Source organism: Pteropus alecto, unplaced genomic scaffold (assembly GCF_000325575.1).
Source record: "Pteropus alecto unplaced genomic scaffold, ASM32557v1 scaffold68, whole genome shotgun sequence".
NCBI lineage: Eukaryota > Metazoa > Chordata > Mammalia > Chiroptera > Pteropodidae > Pteropus > Pteropus alecto.
In genome coordinates, this window is record NW_006441386.1 from 9,207,882 (window position 1) to 9,229,606 (window position 21,725).

The 21,725-nt window shown below is 51.3% G+C and overlaps 4 protein-coding genes across 13 annotated transcripts in view; 3 read left to right on the forward strand and 1 right to left on the reverse strand.

Moving 5' to 3' along the window:
- The window catches only part of STAG3 (stromal antigen 3), a 23,760-nt gene extending 19,532 nt beyond the window's left edge, over window positions 1–4,228 (reverse strand). The window contains exons 1-4 of one of the 9 annotated variants that reach the window (XM_025051552.1): window positions 4,020–4,228; window positions 3,043–3,225; window positions 1,913–2,015; window positions 1,417–1,533 (exon numbers count right to left, since the gene is read on the reverse strand). In XM_025051552.1, the coding sequence (XP_024907320.1) occupies window positions 1,417–1,533; window positions 1,913–2,015; window positions 3,043–3,215 (393 nt within the window). In that variant the 5' untranslated portion in view covers window positions 3,216–3,225; window positions 4,020–4,228. Of the gene's footprint in view, window positions 1–1,416; window positions 1,534–1,912; window positions 2,016–3,042; window positions 3,226–3,453; window positions 3,490–3,963 lie in introns of those variants that run through there. The other 8 variants (XM_025051551.1, XM_025051554.1, XM_025051553.1 and 5 more) reach the window with 8 other exon arrangements.
- Window positions 4,229–4,654: 426 nt separating this feature from the next.
- Window positions 4,655–11,164, forward strand: GPC2 (glypican 2). Its single transcript, XM_006918631.3, has 10 exons — window positions 4,655–5,001; window positions 5,677–5,835; window positions 6,143–6,465; window positions 7,289–7,369; window positions 8,132–8,294; window positions 8,525–8,655; window positions 8,894–9,037; window positions 9,144–9,283; window positions 9,381–9,556; window positions 10,318–11,164. The coding sequence occupies exons 1-10, from the start codon at window positions 4,836–4,838 to the stop codon at window positions 10,566–10,568; spliced, it is 1,734 nt and encodes a 577-aa protein (XP_006918693.1). The 5' UTR covers window positions 4,655–4,835; the 3' UTR covers window positions 10,569–11,164.
- Window positions 11,165–11,809: 645 nt separating this feature from the next.
- On the forward strand, window positions 11,810–17,376 carry GAL3ST4 (galactose-3-O-sulfotransferase 4). Its single transcript, XM_006918632.3, has 4 exons — window positions 11,810–11,897; window positions 13,041–13,330; window positions 13,501–13,804; window positions 16,011–17,376. The coding sequence occupies exons 2-4, from the start codon at window positions 13,215–13,217 to the stop codon at window positions 17,040–17,042; spliced, it is 1,452 nt and encodes a 483-aa protein (XP_006918694.1). The 5' UTR covers window positions 11,810–11,897; window positions 13,041–13,214; the 3' UTR covers window positions 17,043–17,376.
- A 324-nt stretch (window positions 17,377–17,700) lies between these two features.
- Window positions 17,701–21,725, forward strand: part of CUNH7orf43 (chromosome unknown C7orf43 homolog) — a 13,275-nt gene continuing 9,250 nt past the window's right edge. Inside the window, exons 1-11 of one of the 2 annotated variants that reach the window (XM_006918633.3) lie at window positions 17,703–18,317; window positions 18,523–18,618; window positions 18,724–18,853; window positions 19,021–19,107; window positions 19,268–19,388; window positions 19,490–19,637; window positions 19,769–19,851; window positions 19,946–20,109; window positions 20,618–20,772; window positions 21,005–21,198; window positions 21,311–21,703. In XM_006918633.3, the coding sequence (XP_006918695.1) occupies window positions 17,907–18,317; window positions 18,523–18,618; window positions 18,724–18,853; window positions 19,021–19,107; window positions 19,268–19,388; window positions 19,490–19,637; window positions 19,769–19,851; window positions 19,946–20,109; window positions 20,618–20,772; window positions 21,005–21,198; window positions 21,311–21,464 (1,743 nt within the window). In that variant the 5' untranslated portion in view covers window positions 17,703–17,906 and the 3' untranslated portion in view covers window positions 21,465–21,703. Of the gene's footprint in view, window positions 18,318–18,522; window positions 18,619–18,723; window positions 18,854–19,020; window positions 19,108–19,267; window positions 19,389–19,489; window positions 19,638–19,768; window positions 19,852–19,945; window positions 20,110–20,617; window positions 20,773–21,004; window positions 21,199–21,310; window positions 21,704–21,725 lie in introns of those variants that run through there. The other variant, XM_015594653.2, reaches the window with a different exon arrangement.

Below are 21,725 nucleotides of genomic sequence, written 5' to 3' on the forward strand. Positions count from 1 at the left end.
ATAATTATAAGAATTAAACACTCTTGTTAAAAGAGACTGGCAGAATAGATTAAAAAATATAATCCAGATACAGACTGTATACAGGAGAGACAGACTCCAAACATACAAAGAAAGTAAAAGGAAAGAAAAAGATACCAGGCAAATACTAATCAAAAATAAGGCTAATGTATATATGTTAATACAAAACAAAACAATTTTTGTTTTAGAATATAAAGATAAAGGAATATCAGTATACCACAATGATGAAAAGTTTGATTTACCCAGAAACAAAATACTAAAAGCAAAATACTAAAAGCAAAACTGAGTACGAATACAAAAGGAATGACCAAAAAAGTCTCCTTTTTAATACACCTCTCTCTGTATTATATTAAACAGGCCAACCACTCCCCACCCCCATCAACCGAAAACCTCAAATCAGTAGAAACATCAAAGCAGTATCACGTTTAACACTCTTGATCTCACTCAAGAGAACACTGGACCCAACAACTGGACAGCACACATCCTCTTCATACACATGTAAAATAGTTTTGGAAAAGGACTAAATGTTGTCATAAAGCTAGTCTCCCTAAGTTTCAAAGACCACATTTTCTGACTACAATACAATAGTTAGAAATCAAAAACAAAAATATAAATAGAAAAACTCCATGTTTGAAAATTTAAAACTTTTCTAAAAACTATAAAAATCTACATCATGCATCAATACGAGTGCATCTAAAACAACTGAAATAATTAAGTCACAGAACACTATATAAAGAATGATTCATTTGTTTAAATTAAGAAACACATTCATTGGTGATAAAACTATAATAAAAAGACAAGGGAATTATTAACGGAAAATTCACTCTAGTGGTTCTCTCCACTGGTGAAGGGACTGTGGTGGTAGGAATAGAGAGAAGCTATATAAGGCCCTCTATAGCACTATTAAGGTTTCATTTCTTGAGCTGGGGCTAGAGATCTGGGTGATCATTTAAAATTTTTGTAAACTACATATAAGCCTTATACACTTTTAGATGACAATAGAATTATAATAAGTTATTAAAAAAATATGTGGGGAGGAAAAAAGGAATTAGGTGTTATTGTCAAAGTGGAGCTAGAGTGACAAGGGTGAACAAGTTGTCATCCATATCCAAACTTTCTCTCTAGATTCTCTGATGCCTCTCCTTGCCTCCTCTATCAATTGATAAAGGCAAAACCAATCTCACTCTGTGATACTTTTAGAAAAGGTACATTCTCGCTCATCCAAGGTCTCCCTTATATCATTCCAAGGATCAGCTCCAGGGTCTTATCTGTCGTTCCTGACGTAGATTATGTTCATTAAAATGTCTGCATTAAAACGAGTTTATAGGCACTTGTCTTTATTTTTCCATCCTACAAGGGGTGAGATGATATTTAGAAACTGGTGAGTCACTGTTTTACCTGCATGTCACTTTGGGCAGCTCTCACAGCATCAAAAAGATCACTGGCTGGTGGCTCTGACTCTTTCTGGCTACGACCACGTACCATTCGGGACCCCTTCTTTGGATGTTTTGCCACCTAAGAAGTATAAAGAGATCAGGAATATTTTTAAATATGAAAATGATCTTGACACTTGGTTTCATCACATAGGCAGGCTTACACTGCCAATTACACAGCAAAGTTTGAGTTACTGACTCAGATCTGATATAACTGATATTTATATTATTAACTTTATTATTTCTTTTTCTCCTTTAGAAAGTCCTTTAGCTCTATTCCTATTCCTCTGAATCCTAATACCCTCTTCCTCTATTCTTTATTCTTCAAAATCTGCCTTCTTCCTACTGTCTCTTAACACTTTTTAAGTCTTGTCCTTTCATCAAACAATCTCCTGAGTTTCTTTTAGGTTTACTTTTGCTGCTTCCCAGACCAGGTTCAAAAACAAAACGGACTGACTCACTGGGGTTGTTTTGAGTGGTCGTTTTGCTGCTCTCTTCTTCATATTGTGTCTCAAGCTGTCTTCGAAGTCACTGCCTTCATCAGCTGATAAAGAATCACTATCCCTATGAGGGAGTACGGTTCTCCTTAGATACAACACCCTAGTCTCGCCATACAAAAGGGTAAATAAATTATAATTTCTCTTTGTCTCTAACTGTACCCCCTCGCCACGAGAAAAATATATTCATATTTTCTTTAAGAGATGAAATTACTGTTACCAGAAAGTAGGAACAAAGTCTTAAAGGAAAACTTTCACTTGAAGAAAACAATGGAGATGAATAATGAAGAACTGAGGTGGGTAAAAGGCAACACTTTCCTAACAGTCTTTCTAAGAAAATAAAATGATATTCACTTAAGCAGGCTGTGTGGAGAAAAATCAGCACGGCTTGGAAAGTCATATATTACTCATACATAAACAGGAGATTAATATGCACTTGGAGTTAAATTCCACCCTTTGAAAAAATTCACATGTCTTATTGGTTAGAGTTAAGTTTATAAAATATAATCTGGTCTCCAACAGTAGTACTGACAAAAACAGAAATGGTTCAGAAAAGGCCAATTAAAATAACTATGGGATAAATCAGATCTTGTATGAGATTTTTCCCCCCCCTTGGAAATAAAAATCAAGATATATTATTATAACCTTCACAGAAAAAGCTCATAAATGATAGCAAACAAGGATAGACAGACCTGTATATAAAATCCCCAAATACAGGAGCTACAGAACACAAACTATAAAGTATATACTATTTGCCAGGCACCGGAAAAAGAACTCTTTACTTCCCATTTCCCTACCTCCCTGCCTCCACCAGAGGTTGTAAATGCTGAACATACAAATGTGTCCAAGAAAAGTTTAGACAATTGAAATGATGGATTTAGAACAGAGTATATTATTCTTGATGCCTACACAGTCAGGGCAGCCAAAATCAGCCAGCAGAGCTGGAGGGGTGTCACTGTTGTGAACCACTAGAACATCATTACGTTTTCATGCAGTCACACACGTTACTACCGAGGCCATAAAATGGAAGAGGGGAAAGCTACCGATGATGTAGGAGAAAGCCAAACAAGTATTTTCTCACCAACTTCACTCACCCCTCTTTAGTCTGGTCCGAGTCCCTGTCATCACAGGGCACACTGACAGACAAACTAGGAGATGTAGACAAGTCCCTCTGTCCACCTCTCACTGCTCTTTGCAGTGGAGAGGACACATTGCTTGGAGAGGAGGAGCTATGGAGCAAGGAGGAGGAAGATCGAAGGGTAGGCATGGTGGTCCAGCTGCAGAAAGAAAGAGAGGAAAGGGCTCCTACCCCACCGCTTCTCCCTCCCCAGCCCCGGCCATCCCTTTTCACTCCAAGGGAACTGCTCTGGAACTCGAACGGGGGTAAGTCCACACAAAAAACATGAGTCTTTATCTAATGCTCTATCTAGGGAATTAAAAACCACCGCCCCAGATGCAGACTACAGGTTTGGAGCTGCTCTCCAAGCACGGAGTAAGGCACACACCAGAGCAGTTTAAAGTAGATCCCTCTCCAGATTCGGAAGCCTCAATGCCTAGTGTAAATGAACAAATTCTTACATTACTAGGTAGGTAGGTAGGTAGATAGGTAGGTAGGTAGGTAGATAGATAGATAGATAGATAGATAGACAGACAGACAGACAGACAGATAAACACCCAGATTTAATTTCTAGAAAGCTAGTACTACTTAATTCCGCGTGTAATGGAATGAGACGCCATTAACAATGTGGGGGTGGGGGCAGCATAAGACTAGGGCCAGAAACGCTTAGCGTAAACGAAAGCTCGCGTTCTCTACTTTTCGAGACGGTGGTACTTCTGACCCTCCCCGGGCTTTTTCTTTGGGCGGAGAAGCCGTCTAACGGCTCATTAGAGTGACTATCAGTCTCTTGCGGACTGGAAATGGAGGCAGCCATTGAGGCATGGAAGAGGGAGGTCCTTCTCTCAGGGACGGGAGTAGGAGTGGGGCTGTGTATTCTTGGGTCAAAGAGGAGCCTCACTGTCTGAGTCCGGACCAGCGACTTCTGGCTGAGCACGGTTGAGGAAAAGTCACCACCTGGTGTCCCGCGGGTCTCTGAAGTCATCCCACCTGCGGCACAGGAGCCCGCCGCTTCCCTTCCAGTGGCGGAAGAATCCAGAAAAAAGCGGGAAGGCGCGAGCTGTGTTGCGCGCAGGCGCGAGCCCAACGGCTCGCCCAAGGCTGGTAAATATCGCGAGGCTTGGGCGTGTGCGAGCTCGTGCTCACCACGTTCCAGTCAAGCTGCTCGGCCGCCTCGTGCGGCCAGCAGCTCGCCCGCGTGCCGCCCCGTCACGTGGTCTCGGGCGCCAGCTACAGCTCTGCTCCACCCCGGACCCGACCCTCTACCCCCAATAGCCACAACCCCCTCCCTCCCCTCTGCAACCATTGGCCCGGCTTCGCACTAGACCAGCAGAAGCCCCTTCAATCTGGCTTCTCAACTGCAATAGGTTAGGTTCCACCCAGGCCCCGCCTTTCGAACCGGGTCGCCACGCCCCTGAAAAAAGGCCACGCCCCTCCCCCACCAACCTCCTTAGTTCAGCCGAATCCCAAACCCTCTGCGGAGTTTCCCCATTACATTGGCTTAATTTCTCCCTTGATCCCGCCCCTGAGGTCGGCCCCTTACCATCATTGGCAGGGTCCCGTCTTGGGCCCCGCCCCCTGTCTGGCTCCCGCTCCCATTGTCTCGGCAGATGCCGCCTGGTCCAGCTACCGTGCTGGGTGTTCAGTTTTCCGAGGTCGCGCTCTTTCTCTGGCCGGCGGGTCCGTCCTGCATCAGAGAACTGGCTTCCCGAGTTCGGGCGTCTCTTCTTTCCTCCGTAGGACCCACTTTGCTGCCCCAGGGTCGCAGCAGCTATGTCCAGGCTGCGAACTCTTCTGCTTCTGCTGCTGCCTCTGTGTCTCGGTCCTAGTTTTGGACCTGGGAGCGAGGCAAAGGTCACCCGGAGTTGCACTGAGACCCGGCAGATTCTGGGTTCCCGGGGATATAGCTTAAGCCTACTCCCTCCCGCCCCGATCTCAGGTGAGGAGAAAGACGAAGACTAGAGAATTAGGGGAGAGGGAGGGAGGCAGGGGTGGGTCTTTCCCATCTCACAATAACTCTCTTCCCTCATTTAGAGTAACCGTTATAATAATCTTTTCATTCCATAGTAATAACATCTCTCCTCCTCCTGAACTTCCTTACCAGTATCACAATAACTCTCTGGTTCATATAATAGCTCTCTGACTATACCCCCACCCTAGGAATCCCTTTCAAGTAATTAGCATCCACCTCTATTTCTTCATTTACAGCCCAGTTTGTTCCCCTCGCTGTTTCTAAGAGCACTCCTATAATACTTTCGTGCTTACCAAGTAACCCCACCCCTCCAAACCCCATTCTTCCCATAGAAGCTGTCTCATAAGTCCTTAGAGGCCTGGGGTGCATGACGTTGGGGAGGGTTCTCTGAGGACTCTGATCACTAATTTGGCCCATCACTATTTTTGATGCCATGGCTAATGGCAGCGGACTTGGGATGGGTGGGGGGACAATAAGGTGGGGATAGCATCAGGTGGGGATGAGGTTGCAGAAAATAGAAAAGAAACCAGACAAGTGAAAGAGAAGGGATGACCACCAGAGACTGGCAGAAGGTAGGAATTTTACACCTCTTGCCACCATTCTTTATCACTTCTCACCATTCCTTGTGTCTCCTCTGTCTAGGTGAGCACCTCCGGATCTGTCCCCAAGAATACACCTGCTGTTCCAGTGAGGTAGAGGAGAGGCTGACCTGGGACACCGAGGCTACCTTCCGAGGCCTGGTGGAGAAGAGTGGCTCCTTCCTGGTTCACACACTGTCTGCCCTGCACAGAAAATTTAATGGTGAGGACTTGGGGTCCCCAAACCTGGCCACATACCTCAGCTGTGCTCATGACCCCAGCAAGCGTCCTGTCCTTACTTCCTACTCCATCCCTAAGGCACCCAGCACTGCCCCTCCCACTCTAGGCTCTCTCCAGGGTCCTGCCCCACCCCATTCCCAGTCTGCCCAGGTCTGAGAATTGGCTGTTTCTAACTCACTTGTCTTTTCTCTTCTCTCCCCATCCCCATCTCTTCCTGCATCTGCTCTTTCACTTTTCTATTCTTTTCTGGCTTCACCTCACCTCATACCCCTTTTTTTCATTTGCCACAGGGGCTTTTCTGGAGATGATCTCATCAGCTGAACACTCCCTGGCCTTGCTCTTCCACCGGTCCTATGGACAGCTGTATTCCCAGCACACCCCCTTATTCACTGGCCTGTTCACTCGGCTGCGAGACTACTATGAGAAGTCTGGTGAGGGATTAGATGACGCCTTGGTGGATTTCTGGGCACAGCTCCTGGAGAAAATGTTCCCCCTGCTGCACCCAGAGTACAACTTCTCCCCTGACTACCTGTTCTGTATCACACGCCTTGCCGCCTCTGCTGATGACTCTCTGAAACCTTTCGGGGACTCACCCCACCGTCTCCGCCTGCAGGTGAGGGGTCCCAAGTACTGAGTTTCAGCTACCTCTGACTTAGTGACCTATGAAGTGTGCACTCAACCTCCAACCCAACGACCCCCACTTCATGCCCCAGTCACCCCTGATATTGTGATCCCCACACCCTGCATGGCAGCTATCTCTGACCTGGTGACCCCTCTTTGAGCCTCAGTCACCCCTGCCTGACCCAATACTTCTTGGTCTCCTTTAATTGAATGTCCCCCCTAGTTTCACACACATCCCTGACCCACTCACCTGCTCTTGGCCTCCAGCCACCTTTCTGCCAGTTCCTCCCTTATCCTAATATCCTGATTTCCTCTGGTTCAACTAAATGTGAATTAGGCACTTAATATTTGAGAACAATTTTCATTTTATAGTATCTTGTTTAATTGTCATTGTAACTCTGTGAGGTAGATGGTAGTAGCCTTGTTTTACAGATGAGAAAACTGAGCCTCCCAGAAGTTAAGGCCTCATCACAAGTAAATGGTAGAGCTGTAACTCATACCTAGGTTTCCTGGCTTCAAGTTCAGGGTTTGTCCTGATGCACAGACCATCTGATTCCAAGCCCTGTAAAACTCAGGCCCTCCAAAACTCAATCTCTCTACCTCTTCCCAAGCCTAGCTCCCCTTGATCCTTCTAGACTAATTCTTTTGAGCCTCTTGGACATACCTCCCTATACCACCTGACACTCCTAACCACCCCAGGGTAACTCTACAACCTAACCCCTACTGCCTGTCTCCTTGGTGTAGTTTGTTGGCCCCAGTCTTGACTGATGCACCACAACCTTGTGGTTTTTCTCACCTTCTTTCCCCTCACCCAGGTAACCCGGGCCATGGTGGCTGCCCTGGCCTTTGTCCAAGGTCTGGAGACTGGAAAAGATGTGGTCAACGAAGTGCTTAAGGTTGGAGGAAGCCTGAGTATGGGCAGGGCTCAGGGAGGGAAAAGGAGAGTAGGAGAGACCCCTTGAGGGAGAGTCAGGTGCCAGCTAGCAGGAGAGATCTGGGGCCTTCTCATATCAGACTCAAGGCAATGGCATCCCAGGGAGAATCAGTAAGGAGGAGAACCAGAGCGAAGTCTCCTTTGTGTCATGATCCATGACTTCCTCCCACCTCTGACCCTTTCCTGTGCCTCTGATGACTCATACCCTGCCAGCCTCTGGGGGTCTGCTCATCTTCGTAGCATCCCAAGATGGGAGTACTGCCCACCCTGGTTTCCTCCAGACCCCTCAGTGGCTCCCCCTTCCCTGCTGCTGAAGGCCAGATTCCTGATCTGGTGTTCAAGGTCCTCTCTCCATTGCCTGTTCTCTTCCCATCTACTTTCCCTTACCTCCTGCATCCTCAGTCTCCTCCTTCCTCAACCACGATGGGCTCATTCTTGTCCTTAAACCTTTTCTCAGATCCCCTTACCCCGCTACCACTGCCTCTTTAGTTTCATCTCTCCTAAGAAGTGGTATCTATAACCTGGCTCCTAGGAACTTCCCTCTGCAGTTTTCTGGGGTCTTATTTGCTGCCACATGGGGTCACCAACCCTAGTCATTCATGTCACCTTTCCATATATGGCCAGGAGGGATGGGATATTTGATTTATCTCTGTGCCTAGCACCAAGCTTGGCTGAGGGCAGCCTCAGTGTTTGTGGATGACACAGCCCAGTTCTCTGCCCCCAGATGCCCATATCCGAAGGCTGCAGGCGGGCTGTGATGCGTCTGACCGGCTGCCCTCTTTGTCAGGGTGTCCCCTCGCTGCCACGCTGCCGGGGCTTCTGCCTCAACGTGGCCTATGGCTGTCTCAGCAGTCAGACACTGGACCCTGACTGGGGGACCTATCTAGGTGAGGACTCAGGAAAGCCTGGGAAGACTGTGTAGGGGTGAGTGGGGAGGGCTGGGAGGGAGTTTTAAGCCATATTGAGGAGGAGCATGGCGGGTAGTCCTTCTCATGTGAGTCTCCCCCATCCAACACCTTGCTGCTCAGGTCAGGATTTGTGGGAACTTCCTAGTTCAGTGAGTACCTCCCTAGCTGTCCCCTCATTTCTCCCTTTGTCTTTCTCCCCCTTCTTCAAGATGGTCTCTTGTTTCTGGCTGAGAAGATTCAGGGCTCCTTTTCCTTTGAGCTGGCAGCCCAGTCCATTGGGGTGAAAATAGCAGAAGGTCTGATGTATCTGCAGGAAAACAGTGTAACGGTGTCCACCCAGGTACTGGGGCCTTGAGGAATGTGGGAGTGTCAGCTTTGGGGGTGGAGACATTATGGGATGTCAGCTCTAGTACAGGAGAGAGAAGGGTGGAAGTCAGGGCCTGGGGTATAGTGTGGGGTGTCAAGGAGATGCTGTAAGGTATCTGGGGAAACTGGGGTGTCATGGAAGATTGAGGTGTTGGAGCAGGTACACAGTGTGAATTTCACTGCATGGGGGGCACCTCTTCCCTGTGCCACAGGTGTTTCAGGAATGCGGGGGCGCCCCAAAGTCCCATGCCCACTCCCGCAGAGCCCCAGCCCCCGCTGAAGAGGTGGGTCGGCCGTGGACCGCGAGGGCGGAGAAGAAGCCCGCAATGGCGGCGGGCAACAGGCTGCCCAAGCTGGTAAGTGGGGGTGAGCAGCAAAGAAACCACCGGCTGCAAGGGTGCAGCGGGCGGGCCCACTGAGTGGGCACTCGCTGCAGCTCTACCCACTCTCTCTGCACGCCAGGTGTGGGAGCTCCGCGAGCATCTGGGCCGGGTACGGGGCTTCTGGGCTGGGCTGCCCCTCACGATGTGCAGGGATCCCACCGTGGCAGCGGAAATCGCGCAGGAGGCAGCACCCTGCTGGACCGGAACCGGGCGGGGCAAGTGAGAGCCAAGCTGGCGGGTGGGCGAGGCCCGAATCTGGGATTGGTACGGGCCCACCGGGCTGGTTGGGAGACTTCGGGAGCTGCTGTACTCGCAGGTACTTGTTGCCCGTGGTCGGGGGCTCCTTGACTGAGCGGCTCGACAACCCAGAGCTGGATGCGGAAGCCTCAAACCCCGATCTCCGGACGCGGATGCAGCGGCTGAGGCTTCGGGCGGCCACGATCAGGATGAGGGCGGCCGCCCTAGGACAAGACCTGGAACTGGAAGACTGGGGTGAGACCTGTGGGGTGCCCCGAGGGCCTAGCTCCAATAGCCACCTGCATTTGCACCCGGGCCCCATCCACTGCCTTCTGAGTCCCTCCCCTCACATCTGTTATCATTCGACTATTACTCATTCATTTTACAAGCTAGTATTGAGCACTTACCTCGAAGGTAAGGGGTAGAAGACCAATGAGAGAAAAGGTCTCTATCGGTGAGTTCACGGTCCTGTTGGGAAGACTACAAAACATTATTACAGAACTCTGGGCAAAAGGCTATAGGAGTTTGGGGAGGAGGAGCAACCCCAAGGGAAGGTGGGAAGGCGGGGGTCATTGGGCTTGCTCCTCAAGGTAGAGTTTGACAGTGAAGCAAGGCAAGGACATTCAGTTTTTTTCTCTCTCATCATCTCTGTCTCTCTTTACCTCCCCTCCCCCCCTCCTCTTCCCTGTGTGCTGGCTGCTTCTGTGTACCTGTTTCCTATCTTTTCTTGTTTATCCTCTCTTCCCATCTGTCTCTTTCCTGCCTCTGTCTCATTTTCTTTTCCTGTCTCTCATCACCTTCCCTTATTCCCATGTCTGCCTGATCTCTGTCTCCTTGCTTTCTTAATACTGTATTTCTCTCTCTTCCCAACCCCCAACTATCTACCTGTGTCTCCTGCCACTCTCTTTCGTACTGTTTTTGAGTTCTCTTCCTTCCTCTTTCTATCTCTCTCCCTCTGTCTCCCACTGCTCCTCTTGCCCATCCCTGTCTGTCTCTGATCCTCTCCCTCCCTGCAGATGAGGGCACCAGTGGCTCTGGACAGGGACAGCACTATGCAGATGACTGGATGGCTGGGACAGCAGCTGTAGCTCCCCCCGCCCGGCTTCCTCGCCCTCCTCGAAGAGATGGTGCTGGGAGCAGAGGAAGAGGTGTCATCATCCGCAACAACCAGGGCGGGAGTAGGACTGGGGGGACGTCTGTTGGTTTTCACACCCAACCCATCCTCATTCTCTTCCTCTCAGTCCTGGCCCTGCTTGGACCTCGATAACAGGGAAGGGGTGCCCTGGCATCAGAAGGGTTCATGGCTCTTCCCCTCCTCCCCACTCAGCTGGATCTGGGGAGGAGTTGAAGGGGGCTGCCATGAAGGTAGAGAAGGGACTTTTTGGGTAAATGGCTGGGGCCCCAAGTCCAGGAGATTCCTATTGGGAGTGGGTAGGTGTTCACAATATTTATTTTTTCATTTGGTATCTGGGGTGGGGTGGGGTGGGGGGAGCTGTGGGTATTTATTTAGGAAGGAGGTATGGTCTCTCCAACCAAGCCCATAAGTTTGGGGTCAGCCCCATTGAGGAGAAAGGGAGGAGTTTTAGAGTGTTAGTTGGAGGGTGGGATTTGAAGGAGGTTGGAAGTTCGGAGGGGCGGGTTCACCTGGTTTCAAAATGTACAAAGCTGGGTATTGACTGGGTGTGGGGCAGAGGGGACTAGGGTGTATGAATAGGATGTCAGGATCTATGGGCCTGGGTTCTTCTAAGTTTTTTCAGTCAATTTCCTAAACTAAAATATAAAAAGAAAAAAAGACTCATTACCTCTGCCACCCACATCCTTCACAAGCTTTGCATTTTACAAATAAACAACTAATTTATTGGACCCTGAGTGTGACTTTCTATAACTTCAGCATCCCTCCCTGAGCCCTAGCTCCTGGAAGAAGTCCCGTGACAAGTTCATTTTTGCCTGCTTCTCACCTCTCTTGAAACCTGTGCCCTGATAACTGAGTTTGAGCAAGTTGTCCACCCTCTAGATCTGAGAACCTACATCCGTAAAATAGGGGAAAAAATGGGGACCAAACAGGAACTGTGTGAGGAAGCACCTTGTACTGGGAAAATTATTTTTGAACACGAGGCACCATTAACATTACCACACCCCTGTCTACTGCCTTCAGGGTGAGAAGCTCCTATTCTCTCTGCAAGTCAGCCTCTGGCTACCTTGTCACGAGTCCTTGAAAATGTCTGCTTTAGACTCTTGTCTGTTACTTTCTCCTTTCCTTCTTTTTGTCTCCTGAATGAGCCTTTTGTCCTGCAAAAAGAGAAAGACAAAAAAGTAAAATTGATTCCTAAGTGTGAAAGGGTAGAAGCAGAGTCTTCCAAGGGCGGGCTGGGTGCCCTGACAAGGGAAAGTTGCCAGGAGGTTCTGAAACCCAGCAGAGCGATCAAAGCTGCCGGGACTGGCTGGACAAAGGGAGGGAGAAGGGAGGAGCTTGGGCTCTGAGAAAGTTTACGGGGAAAGTTGAGCAGAGCTAGAGGAGCTGGGTGGTGGCTGAGGGGCGGGGAGCGGTGGGAGGAGGGCCAGATCCCAATTTCCCTGCTGCTCTTCAGGTGACTTGGTAAGTGGGCAAGTGACACTGAGGCTGCAGCCAGTGGAGGGACTCTTAGAATTTATGGGAGGAGTCTTGGGTAAGGGGGCATTCATAGACCCTGGAAGGGGGCCAACAAAGGGCTGGTGATTAAGTAGTCACCAAAGTTGGAGGGCGCAGAGGGCTGGAACCTAGGGTAATGGGAGGAGACAGACGGGTGGAAGGAGTAAAAGAAATATGGACACAAGAGTTCTGTGCAGGGCTGAATACTGGGGGCTATGTTGGGGGAAGGCACAGGCGAGTGATGCCAGAGGGGGCGGGTCTCTAGGTAGCAAGTATGGGTTCTCTCTGGGGTTACTCCAGGCTCACCCTGGAAAGGGGCTGTCGAGACTTGATGGAAAGGCTGTGGTCTGACTTTGTGGGTTGTAATCTGAAGGGGTGGGTAGGGACTCCCAGCAGATTAGGAAACTGGGGCCTGGGTAGGGATTCCAAACTGTGTTTGTGTCTGTCAGAATTTCTCTCTCTCTCTCTTCAGCCCCACCCTCTCATTCTCCTTTGGGTGCACTGATGGGGTTGGAAAGAGAACAGCTGGGGTGTGTGGGGGTATGTCTAGGGAGCTGGGTTTCATAAGTAACCCTGCGTCTCCCCTAGCCCCTCCCACACTGGGGTCTGCCCCGTGCTGAGAGGAAAAAGAGATGCCTGAATTTAGACCAGATGACTGATTCTTACTCATTACAAAGTCACTCCTGTAATCTCACCTCCATGGGTTCATCTGTCCGACTGAAATTCCCTCCTTATGGCTTCCCCTTTCAGCCTCCAAATGGGGCTCTTCATTCCAATCTGTCACAGAGGCTCAGGAGGAAGCCAGGAACCTGGCGATGTCCACCCCACTGTTGTATAAGTGAATTGGTCTGATCTTTCTTGCAGGGTCTCTGCCTTTTTCCTCTTCCCTTCCAAATCCCTGAGGCTCAGAGAGAAACTGTAGATGGAAGCTGGGGGAGCTGGAGGCTGACAGCAGAGGAATAGTTGTGGGGCCACCTGGAAGATCTGGGTATAGCGAGTACGCCCTCTTCACTGCCACTCCCTTTGTGAATTAGGTCTCAGATGCAGCAGCAGGAGAGAAGTCTCTAACCTCTCCTTAGACTCCTCTTCCTCCCCTCATTTTCCTTCTAGACGCTGACAGAGGTAAAAATCTGCTAACTCAGGGGGCAGACTCAACCAGGGCTGCAAGCAGGCCTGGGGAATGACCCCCCATCTCGAACCTGCACCTTCTGGAGTTGCACAGCTGTCTCAAGCTGTCTCTACCTCTGTGCCTGGCCCTTGCCCTGTCACCTTTCCCTGTGCCACATGGGCTCTACCAGGACCATGCGCCTCTGGGGGCCTTGGAGCCTGGGGGTGGCTCTGGGAGTCTTCATGACCATTGGATTTGCCCTCCAGCTCTGGGGGGGACCCTTCCAGAAGAGGTGAGTTTCATCTTATCCCAATGCCCAACAGATGCTCCCTACTTGCTCCCACCAGTCCTACCTGGAGCTGTGATTTGTGGGAACTAACTCTAGGCCCTGTCCTTGCTCCACAAGACATCCATCCACCTGCTGATGGGGGCCAGGACACTTCCCCTCCCATCTCTCCCCAGGTTACCTGGGCTGCAGCTCCGACAGCCATGGGCCCCATCCCCAGGACCAGCTGTTCCGTCCTGCCCTCCCCGGCAGCGGCTGGTGTTCCTGAAGACACATAAATCTGGGAGCAGCTCTGTGCTGAGCCTGCTTCATCGCTACGGGGATCGACATGGGCTGCGCTTCGCCCTCCCCACCCGCTACCAGTTTGGCTACCCAAGGCTTTTCCAGGCCTCTTGGGTCAAAGGCTACCACCCTCAGGGGGGAGGCACCCAGCCCCCCTTCCACATCCTCTGTCATCACATGAGGTTCAACCTGAAAGAGGTGAGTGGGTGTAAAGGGGGTGGATGGGACTGGAGAGACATGGGATCAGGCCTGTGGACAAGACCATCAGGGGAGGAGGCCGCAGGACTGGGGGCTTCCCAAGTGTCACTTCACTCAAAAGTTGGGCATGGGGGCCATGAAGGTGAGGTTTCCTATTCTCCTCTCCTTAGCTGTCCCTACCTTAGTATCTCTGAGAGTCGAAGTCTTGCACTCTCCCATCTGGAATTCACTCATCTCCTTCATTGACCAGTATATCCTGCTGGTGTCAGAGCCCTGTCATCTCTGATCCCCCTCCTCCCAAGTTCTCCCTCCAGGTGCCCCTGGCTCTTCTTGGCCCCTTCCACTGTCACTAAGACCTCTGCTCAGCCTCTGACCTGTCTTCCTCTCACTCCCCTCACCACATCTTCCAGATTTGGGGGATCAGGGCTGGGCCAAGCCCTAGCCCAGCCCTGACACCCTTGGAGCCTCAGTTCTAAAGGAAGAGATGGGAACATGCACTCACACAGTCATCTGTATACACATAGAAACCTGAGAGCTCTTGGAGGAAGAAAGTCAATGTGCAAATGAAAACATACAGGGATGAGACTAACTTTTATTAAATACTTCTTGAGTGCTGGGTATTAATCTTACCATCACCTTGCCAAGAAGGCATTATAAGTGTCCCCATTATACAGATGAGGAGTTTGAGCCTCCGAGAGGCTAAGTGACTGCTTTTTGTTATCCGATTTGAACTCAGGCCCATCTTCTCCAAAGTCAAAGTGCCTTCCGTGGCATGTGTGTGTGTATGTATGTTTGTATTTGGAACTGTCGGGGAGAATATTCATCAAAAGGGGTAGGGATTCCTGGAGAGGTAGGTTTTAAAGGAAAAGGTGGGCATGTTTTTATAGTAAGGAGCACATCAGGCATTCTTAGAGGGAGCAAGATATCAGCAAAGACATGGTGGTAGTGGTGGTGGTGTGTGTGTGTGTGTGTAAGGAAGGAGTATGTGTGTAGGAGGTAGAAATTCAGCAGGGGCTGCAAACACACTCTTGTTGAAGCTGGAGCTGGAGAAAGCAGCTAAGGAGCATGAGTGTAATGGGTAGCAAGGGCCCACTGCTGGAAGCGAGGTGATGACAATGATTTTTGAGGCAGGTTTCTCTAGAGGTTAGGGTGATGACCTTCATAGTCACCACCATTCATTGAATACCTATCATGTTCCATTTACTTCTACATGGAGGAATGAAGGCTCTGAGAAGTTCAATAACCTGCTCAAAGTTACATGACTGGTAAATAGCTGACTTGCTATTTTATTCCAGGCCTACCTGATGCCACAGACTATTCTCTGCTCTGTTCTCCTCTGCTTTCAAAGGGATACACAGGGCACATGCTCTGCCCTGCAGGCATGCCCATATTAGCAGAGCAGATTGGAGGGCATTGTGTCAGGGAGTCAGGTTCAATGAGAGAATTAACGTTCAGAGGCATAAACTCTTCAGGGAGCCCAGGAGCTGGTTTCTGACATGGATCTGCTTGACTCAGCCTGATTCCTACCTTCCTTCTTGCTAAGATCAAATGTCCCAGGCCTCAGGGAAGCCCCCTACCAAGTGACCCTTGCTCCCACGTTCCGTCCAGGGATGTCTTTTGCTCTCCAAAATGCTTAGGAAACCCAGAAGTACCCTGTCTTTTGATCATCTTGGGCTTGTCTGCCCACCTGAAACCTATACCTGAGACAGTATTATGGTTGCCCCCTCTCCTCTCTCTTTGCTACCAGTGAACACCCCTGAGAAGGCCTGAGATCAGTTCCTTTCTTGGAGCTATGACCAAGAGTACCAGTGTAGGCATTTAATAGTTTTTTGTTGGAGAAGTGAACACAAAGTTTGATTGCTAGAGGTTTTACTGACCAAGGCAGACAAAAAGGCCCAAGGAAATAAATGTTCTCCAAGAGCTTCCCATGTTCCAGATTTCTTTATATCCTTTATCCCATGAAGCCTCCATAATCAGCTGGGAAGGAAAGTATAAATATCCCCATTTTGCAGGTGAGCAAACTGAGTCTCAGAGATGTTGAGTAATTTGCCCAAGATCTGTCAGCTAGTGAAGGAAGCTGGGGGTTCCTGGAAGACCTGTGAGGAGGAAGTCTGAAGAGGCTGGGTGATCTGTGAGCATTGTGCTTGCACTCTGTTTCTTCCTGGTACAGTTCTTTCTCCCTATGTCTGTTTTCTCTCTTTTGCAGGTACTTCGGGTTATGCCTTCTGACAGCTTTTTCTTTTCCATTGTCCGAGATCCAGCAGCTCTGGCCCACTCTGCCTTCTCCTACTATAAATCCACCTCATCGGCCTTCCGCAAGGCACCTTCCTTGGCTGCTTTCCTGAACAGTCCTCGAGCCTATTACCGGCCTGGAGCCCGTGGGGACCACTACGCACGCAACTTGCTATGGTTTGACTTTGGCCTCCCTTTCCCCCCAGAGATGAGGACCAAGAGAGGAAATCTTCATCCCCCCAGAGACTCCAACCCCCCACAGCTGCATGTCCTGCCTTTCGGTGCTGATCCTCGAGCCTACACCCTGGATCCCAATGCTCTCTTCCATCCTGCTCCTACTGCTGCTAATGGTCCCAGCCAGACATCCAGCTCTGCCACTTTAGGTTTGGGGTCTTCATCCTTCATCCAGTGGAGTCTGGCTTGGCTGGATTCTGTCTTTGACTTGGTCTTGGTGGCTGAATACTTTGATGAGTCATTGGTTCTGCTGGCAGATGCCCTGTGCTGGGGTCTAGATGATGTGGTAGGATTCATGCACAATGCCCAGGCTGGAAGTGAGCAGGGCAGAAGTACTGTCAGCAATGGTGGACTGACCACTGAGGACAGGCCGCTGACTGCACGGGCCCGAGCCTGGAACAACCTGGACTGGGCTCTTTATGTTCACTTCAACCACAGTCTGTGGGCACGAATAAAGCAATACGGCCAGAGCCGGCTGGAGAGTGCAGTGGTGGAGCTCCGGGCTCGCCGAGAGGCCCTAGCTAAACATTGCCTGGTTGGAGGTGAGGCTTTAGACCCCAAACACATCACTGACCGACGGTTCCGCCCTTTCCAGTTTGGGTCAGGTAAGATTTTGGGCTATGTTCTTCGGAGTGGACTGAGCCTCCAAGACCAGGAGGAGTGTGAGCGCCTGGCCACCCCTGAGCTACAGTACAAAGACAAGCTAGATGTCAAGCAGTTCCCCCCAACAGTCTCTCTGCCCCTCAAGACTTCAAGGCTACTCTCTCCCTAGGAATTAGACCACTAAATCTTAGGTTGAAGAGCAGCTAATCTACAAGGACGCATGTGATAACTGTGTGGCAGCCAGATGACATTTTCCCTTCCCTCAGAAACCATATCTACTCCCTAGAGGACAAATGGAACTTTGCACAGATGTGAGCCCAAAGTCCTCCAGCCTGTGCCAAGGAATCCAGTCGTTCAGTTCCTAACAGGATCCCCAGCCCCATTTTGCCCCTTCCCCTTTCCAGCCCCCTAGCAGGCCCCTGTAGCACTCTCAAGAGGCTCCCTGGAGGAGTAAACCATGGTGTAAGCCAGAGAAAATTTGGGAAAAGGTAGATTAGAAAAATGTGTTCATTTTTCTATGAAATATTTGTTACTGAACTATGCTCATTTCATCATGAAATGTTTGTTCAATGAATAAATAATCTGAAACTGGGACTTGCTTTATGTAGGGAGGAAAGGGATGGCGCATCTTCCTGGGAGGAGTGGGGTTGTAAGGAATTCTAATATTTATTCTCTAAGAAGTGTTTCTGTAGTCCCTCCTAAATCCTTCTTGCTGCACCCTAACACGAACCGGACCCCGCCCCTCTCCTCCAGGGTCCGTCACCCACAAATTCCGGGGCCTCAGAGGCCACGCCCCTTCCTTTCCGCTTCCGGTTTATATCCAGTCATTCGGCCCCGCACCCGGTTCCGGCCCTGCGGGGTCTCGGTTCCGGGTTCGTTGCCCCGGTTTCCGGCCCCGGCGGGTCTCTTGGGCTGGCCTGGCCGCGCATAGCCCCCGTAGGGTGTCGGGACTACCCGGACCCACCCCAGAGGCCCCTTGCCCAAGGCAGCCTTGGCCCGCCTTGCCCCCCGGCCGCGCAGTCCTCGCCACTCCATGGAGTCCCAGTGTGACTACTCGATGTACTTCCCCGCCGTGCCGCTGCCGCCGCGCGCAGAGCTGGCGGGGGACCCAGGCCGGTACCGGGCGCTACCCCGGCGCAACCACCTCTACCTGGGGGAGACTGTCCGCTTCTTGCTGGTGCTGCGCTGCCGGGGCGGCGCGGGCTCCGGCGCCGGGGGTGGCGTGAGCTTGGGCTCCCATGGGGCCTGGGCGGAGCTGGCAACCACTCTGGCCGCCCTGGCCTCAGTTAGCGCCGGAGGCGGGGCGCCCGGGTGTGGTGGCTCCAGCAACCTGGATCCCGAACCCCCAGGGGGCGGAGATCCTGGTGGTGGGGCGTTGTTTCGAGGCTGCAGCCCCCTTCTCACTCACGGCCCTGGCCCTGCTACCTCAGGGGGAACGACCACGGTGAGCAACTGGGGTGACATGGCAAAGGGCGGTGGGGCTGTTTGCTAGGCTTCCAAGACAGGAGAGGAGAGGGATGGTGGAGGGAAGCAGAAGGCAGATGACGGATGAGGAGAGGGGAGGGCAAGAAGAACCACGCACGGCAGATCTTAAAGGGAACGCTGCGGGGCTGTCTCTCCTGACCTCTTCACCCCTTTAACACTCCCAGCTGCCTGTGGAGGAACCAATTTTGTCCACAGATGAGGTCATCTTCCCACTCACTGTTTCACTGGATAGACTGCCCCCAGGGACACCTAAGGCCAAGGTAAGATTGGCAAGGGGCGGAGCTGTTGTCCTAATTCAAATGCCCTTTCTCAGGCTGGCTGGCTCTCTCTCCCCTTGACTGTGGTCTTGTGTCTCCTTTGCTTAGATTGTAGTGACTGTGTGGAAGCGGGAGGTTGAGGCACCAGAGGTCAGAGATCAAGGTTACCTGCGCTTGCTGCAGACCCGATCTCCTGGGGAGACCTTCCGGGGGGAACAGAGCACTTTCAAGGCCCAAGGTGGGGAGAATGCACGAAGAAAATGCTAGAGTCTGGAATTTGGGGGACAGAGTGGAGGGGTGATATTGGCAAGTGCTCCATCTGAGAAGAGGAAGATTATAACTGTGGGTTGGAGGTGAAGTCTCTGCTCACAGCCCATCAGTTCTTGCCTCCGCCCTTTCCTGCAGTGAGCACCCTGCTGACTCTGCTGCCCCCTCCAGTTTTGAAATGCCGCCAGTTCACTGTGGCTGGAAAACACTTGACTGTTCTCAAGGGTGAGCAGATTGGTGGCTCAAGTCTTTGGGTAACAGCAAGGGCATTGACTGGGTGGCAGTTACTCTGTGCAGGTTGGTGGGGATAAGTCTGTTTCGGGGGGATTAAGTTGGGATCTGAGGGGTCCAGATACTCTTGAGCTAAGCTAGTTACCTCCTGCAGTGCTGAACAGCTCCTCCCAGGAGGAAATTTCCATCTGGGATATCCGCATTCTCCCAAACTTCAATGCCAGTTATCTACCTGTCATGCCCGATGGCTCTGTGCTGCTGGTGGACAATGTCTGGTGAGGTTTTGGGGCAGGGCTTCAAAGTGGTGGGGATGAGGGCAGGGTCAAGAGTTCTGGCATGGAAAGATTTAGCTCTGTCCCCCTTTCTTCTGAACCAGTCACCAATCTGGGGAGGTCTCCATGGGCTCCTTCTGTCGGCTCCCTGGTACCTCTGGCTGCTTCCCCTGCCCGCTCAGTGCCCTGGAAGAACACAACTTCCTATTTCAGCTGAGAGGGGGTGAGCAGCCACCTCCAGGGGCTAAGGAGGTGAGTATAAAGGGCTGGTGTGTTCAAGGAAAAAGTTTAAGAATCGGCAGTGGGAGGGAAAGGCCGGGGGGCGGGAGTGACTAAAGAGAGACCTCTGATACATGTGATGGTTCCCTTTGTCTCTCGTGCAGGGCTTAGAAGTCCCCCTGATTGCTGTAGTTCAGTGGTCTACCCCGAAGTTGCCCTTCACCCAGAGCATCTACACCCACTACCGGTGAGTGTATGGGAACCCCTGATGGGCACCATCCTGTTCACCTTTGTTTCACAACACACACACATCAAACTTTCCTCTTTCTCAATGCTTCTAGCCTGCCCAGCATACGCCTGGACCGCCCGTGCTTTGTGATGACTGCTTCTTGTGAGTCCCCTGTTCGGACTTACGAGCGTTTCACTGTCACCTACACGCTGCTCAACAATCTCCAAGACTTCCTTGCTGTGAGGCTCGTGTGGACCCCGGAGCATGCGCAGGCTGGTAGGTTGCTGCCAGGCTGGGACCTTGTCCCGAAGGAGAGGAGGGGACAGGAAGAAGTCATGGAGGTGGGTGACTTGTGGCAGGCTGTGTCAGCTTTGTACATGGGTGGTCTCCAGTGTCACAGACGGAGAGTTTAGAGAGGCGGTGGGGCAGAATGATTTAAGGGCACAGATACTGAAGCTGAACTCCCTGGTATGTTTGATTTCTACCTCTGCCATTTGCTAGTTGTGTGACCTTGGGTAGCTTACTTAACCTCTCTGAGCTGCAAATCCCTCATATCTCTAAAATAAAGAAAATAATACCTCATGGGGTTGTTATGGTGATTTATAGATTTAATGTATGTGAAGTGGTTAGAATAGACCTCAACACATAGTAAGAAAATATTAACTTGTTATTTATAAAACTTGGCAAGGTGGCTTTGAAGATCAAATGAGACTGTACTCATGAAAGCCTTTTGTGAACTGAGGAACACTGTACATGTTTACTAGTTGCTGTTTCTGCCCCCCAGGAAAGCAGCTGTGTGAGGAGGAACGCCGGGCTATGCAAGCTGCCCTAGACTCCATTGTCTGCCACACGCCCCTCAACAATCTCGGCTTTTCTCGGAAGGGCAGTGCACTCACCTTCAGTGTAGCCTTCCAGGCTCTAAGGACGGGGCTCTTTGAGGTGGGCTGGGGAGGGGCTGGGCAGTGTGGTGGGTGATGCAGAATGTCGAGGTGAGAGACGTCAGAGTCGCTAGCTTCTGTGGATGAAATACAGTGGGTGGCACTAAAAAGCCAGGCAGAGGGAAGGTGGAATCTAGGTCCAACATTGGCCTGTCAAGGGGAAAGATGATTTGAAAAGAGGTCTGGGGCCTGGAAGCCAAGCAGGAACGCTGATCCGTGTCTTTCCACACCAGCTGAGCCAACACATGAAACTGAAGCTGCAGTTCACTGCCAGCGTGTCCCACCCTCCGCCTGAGGCCCGGCCCCTCTCTCGCAAGAGCAGCCCCAGCAGCCCTGCTGTCCGGGACTTGGTGGAGAGGCATCAGGCTAGCCTGGGCCGTTCTCAGTCCTTCTCCCACCAGCAGCCCTCCCGCAGCCACCTCATGAGGTATGGAACCTCGGGAGGGGTGCCATTGGACTTAATAGAGGCTGGAAATGGAGGGGAAGCAGGAAGGGGTTCTGAGGTCTAACCAGAGCCCACAGTCTCTGCCTTCCCCCAGGTCGGGCAGTGTGATGGAGCGCAGGGCCATCACGCCCCCTGTGGCCTCCCCTGTTGGCCGCCCCCTCTACCTGCCCCCGGACAAGGCTGTGCTCTCTCTGGACAAGATTGCCAAGCGCGAGTGCAAGGTCCTGGTGGTAGAGCCTGTAAAGTAGCACCGTGCCGACTCTCCTCCCTCTTACACTCCCAAAATCCAATGCCTCTGGAAGGGGTCCTCACTCTAGGCTGTGCCTCCCCTGGGGATGCCTCCCGTTATGGGTGAGGAGGCCCAACAGGGCCACCTCTCTGTGTCTGCTGAGGAGGGAAGAAGCTGTGAAATGGGCAGGTATGGCTGCAGCTCTAAGCCAACAGTATTCCCCCGACTTCCTGGGGGTGCTGGCCCCACCCCTTGGCCAGGGCAAGGGCTCTAAGAGCTC

What these genes read in the sequence shown, in the direction of transcription:
- GPC2 (XM_006918631.3), top strand. Translation starts at nt 4,836, where the DNA reads ATGTCCAGGCTGCGAACTCTTCTGCTTCTGCTGCTGCCTCTGTGTCTC. An exon ending in CCCTCCCGCCCCGATCTCAG is followed by an intron (nt 5,002 to 5,676) that starts GTGAGGAGAAAG and finishes TCCTCTGTCTAG; the next exon opens with GTGAGCACCTCCGGATCTGT. An exon ending in TGGTCAACGAAGTGCTTAAG is followed by an intron (nt 7,370 to 8,131) that starts GTTGGAGGAAGC and finishes CTCTGCCCCCAG; the next exon opens with ATGCCCATATCCGAAGGCTG.
- GAL3ST4 (XM_006918632.3), top strand. Translation starts at nt 13,215, where the DNA reads ATGGGCTCTACCAGGACCATGCGCCTCTGGGGGCCTTGGAGCCTGGGG. An exon ending in GGGGGACCCTTCCAGAAGAG is followed by an intron (nt 13,331 to 13,500) that starts GTGAGTTTCATC and finishes ATCTCTCCCCAG; the next exon opens with GTTACCTGGGCTGCAGCTCC. An exon ending in TGAGGTTCAACCTGAAAGAG is followed by an intron (nt 13,805 to 16,010) that starts GTGAGTGGGTGT and finishes TCTCTTTTGCAG; the next exon opens with GTACTTCGGGTTATGCCTTC.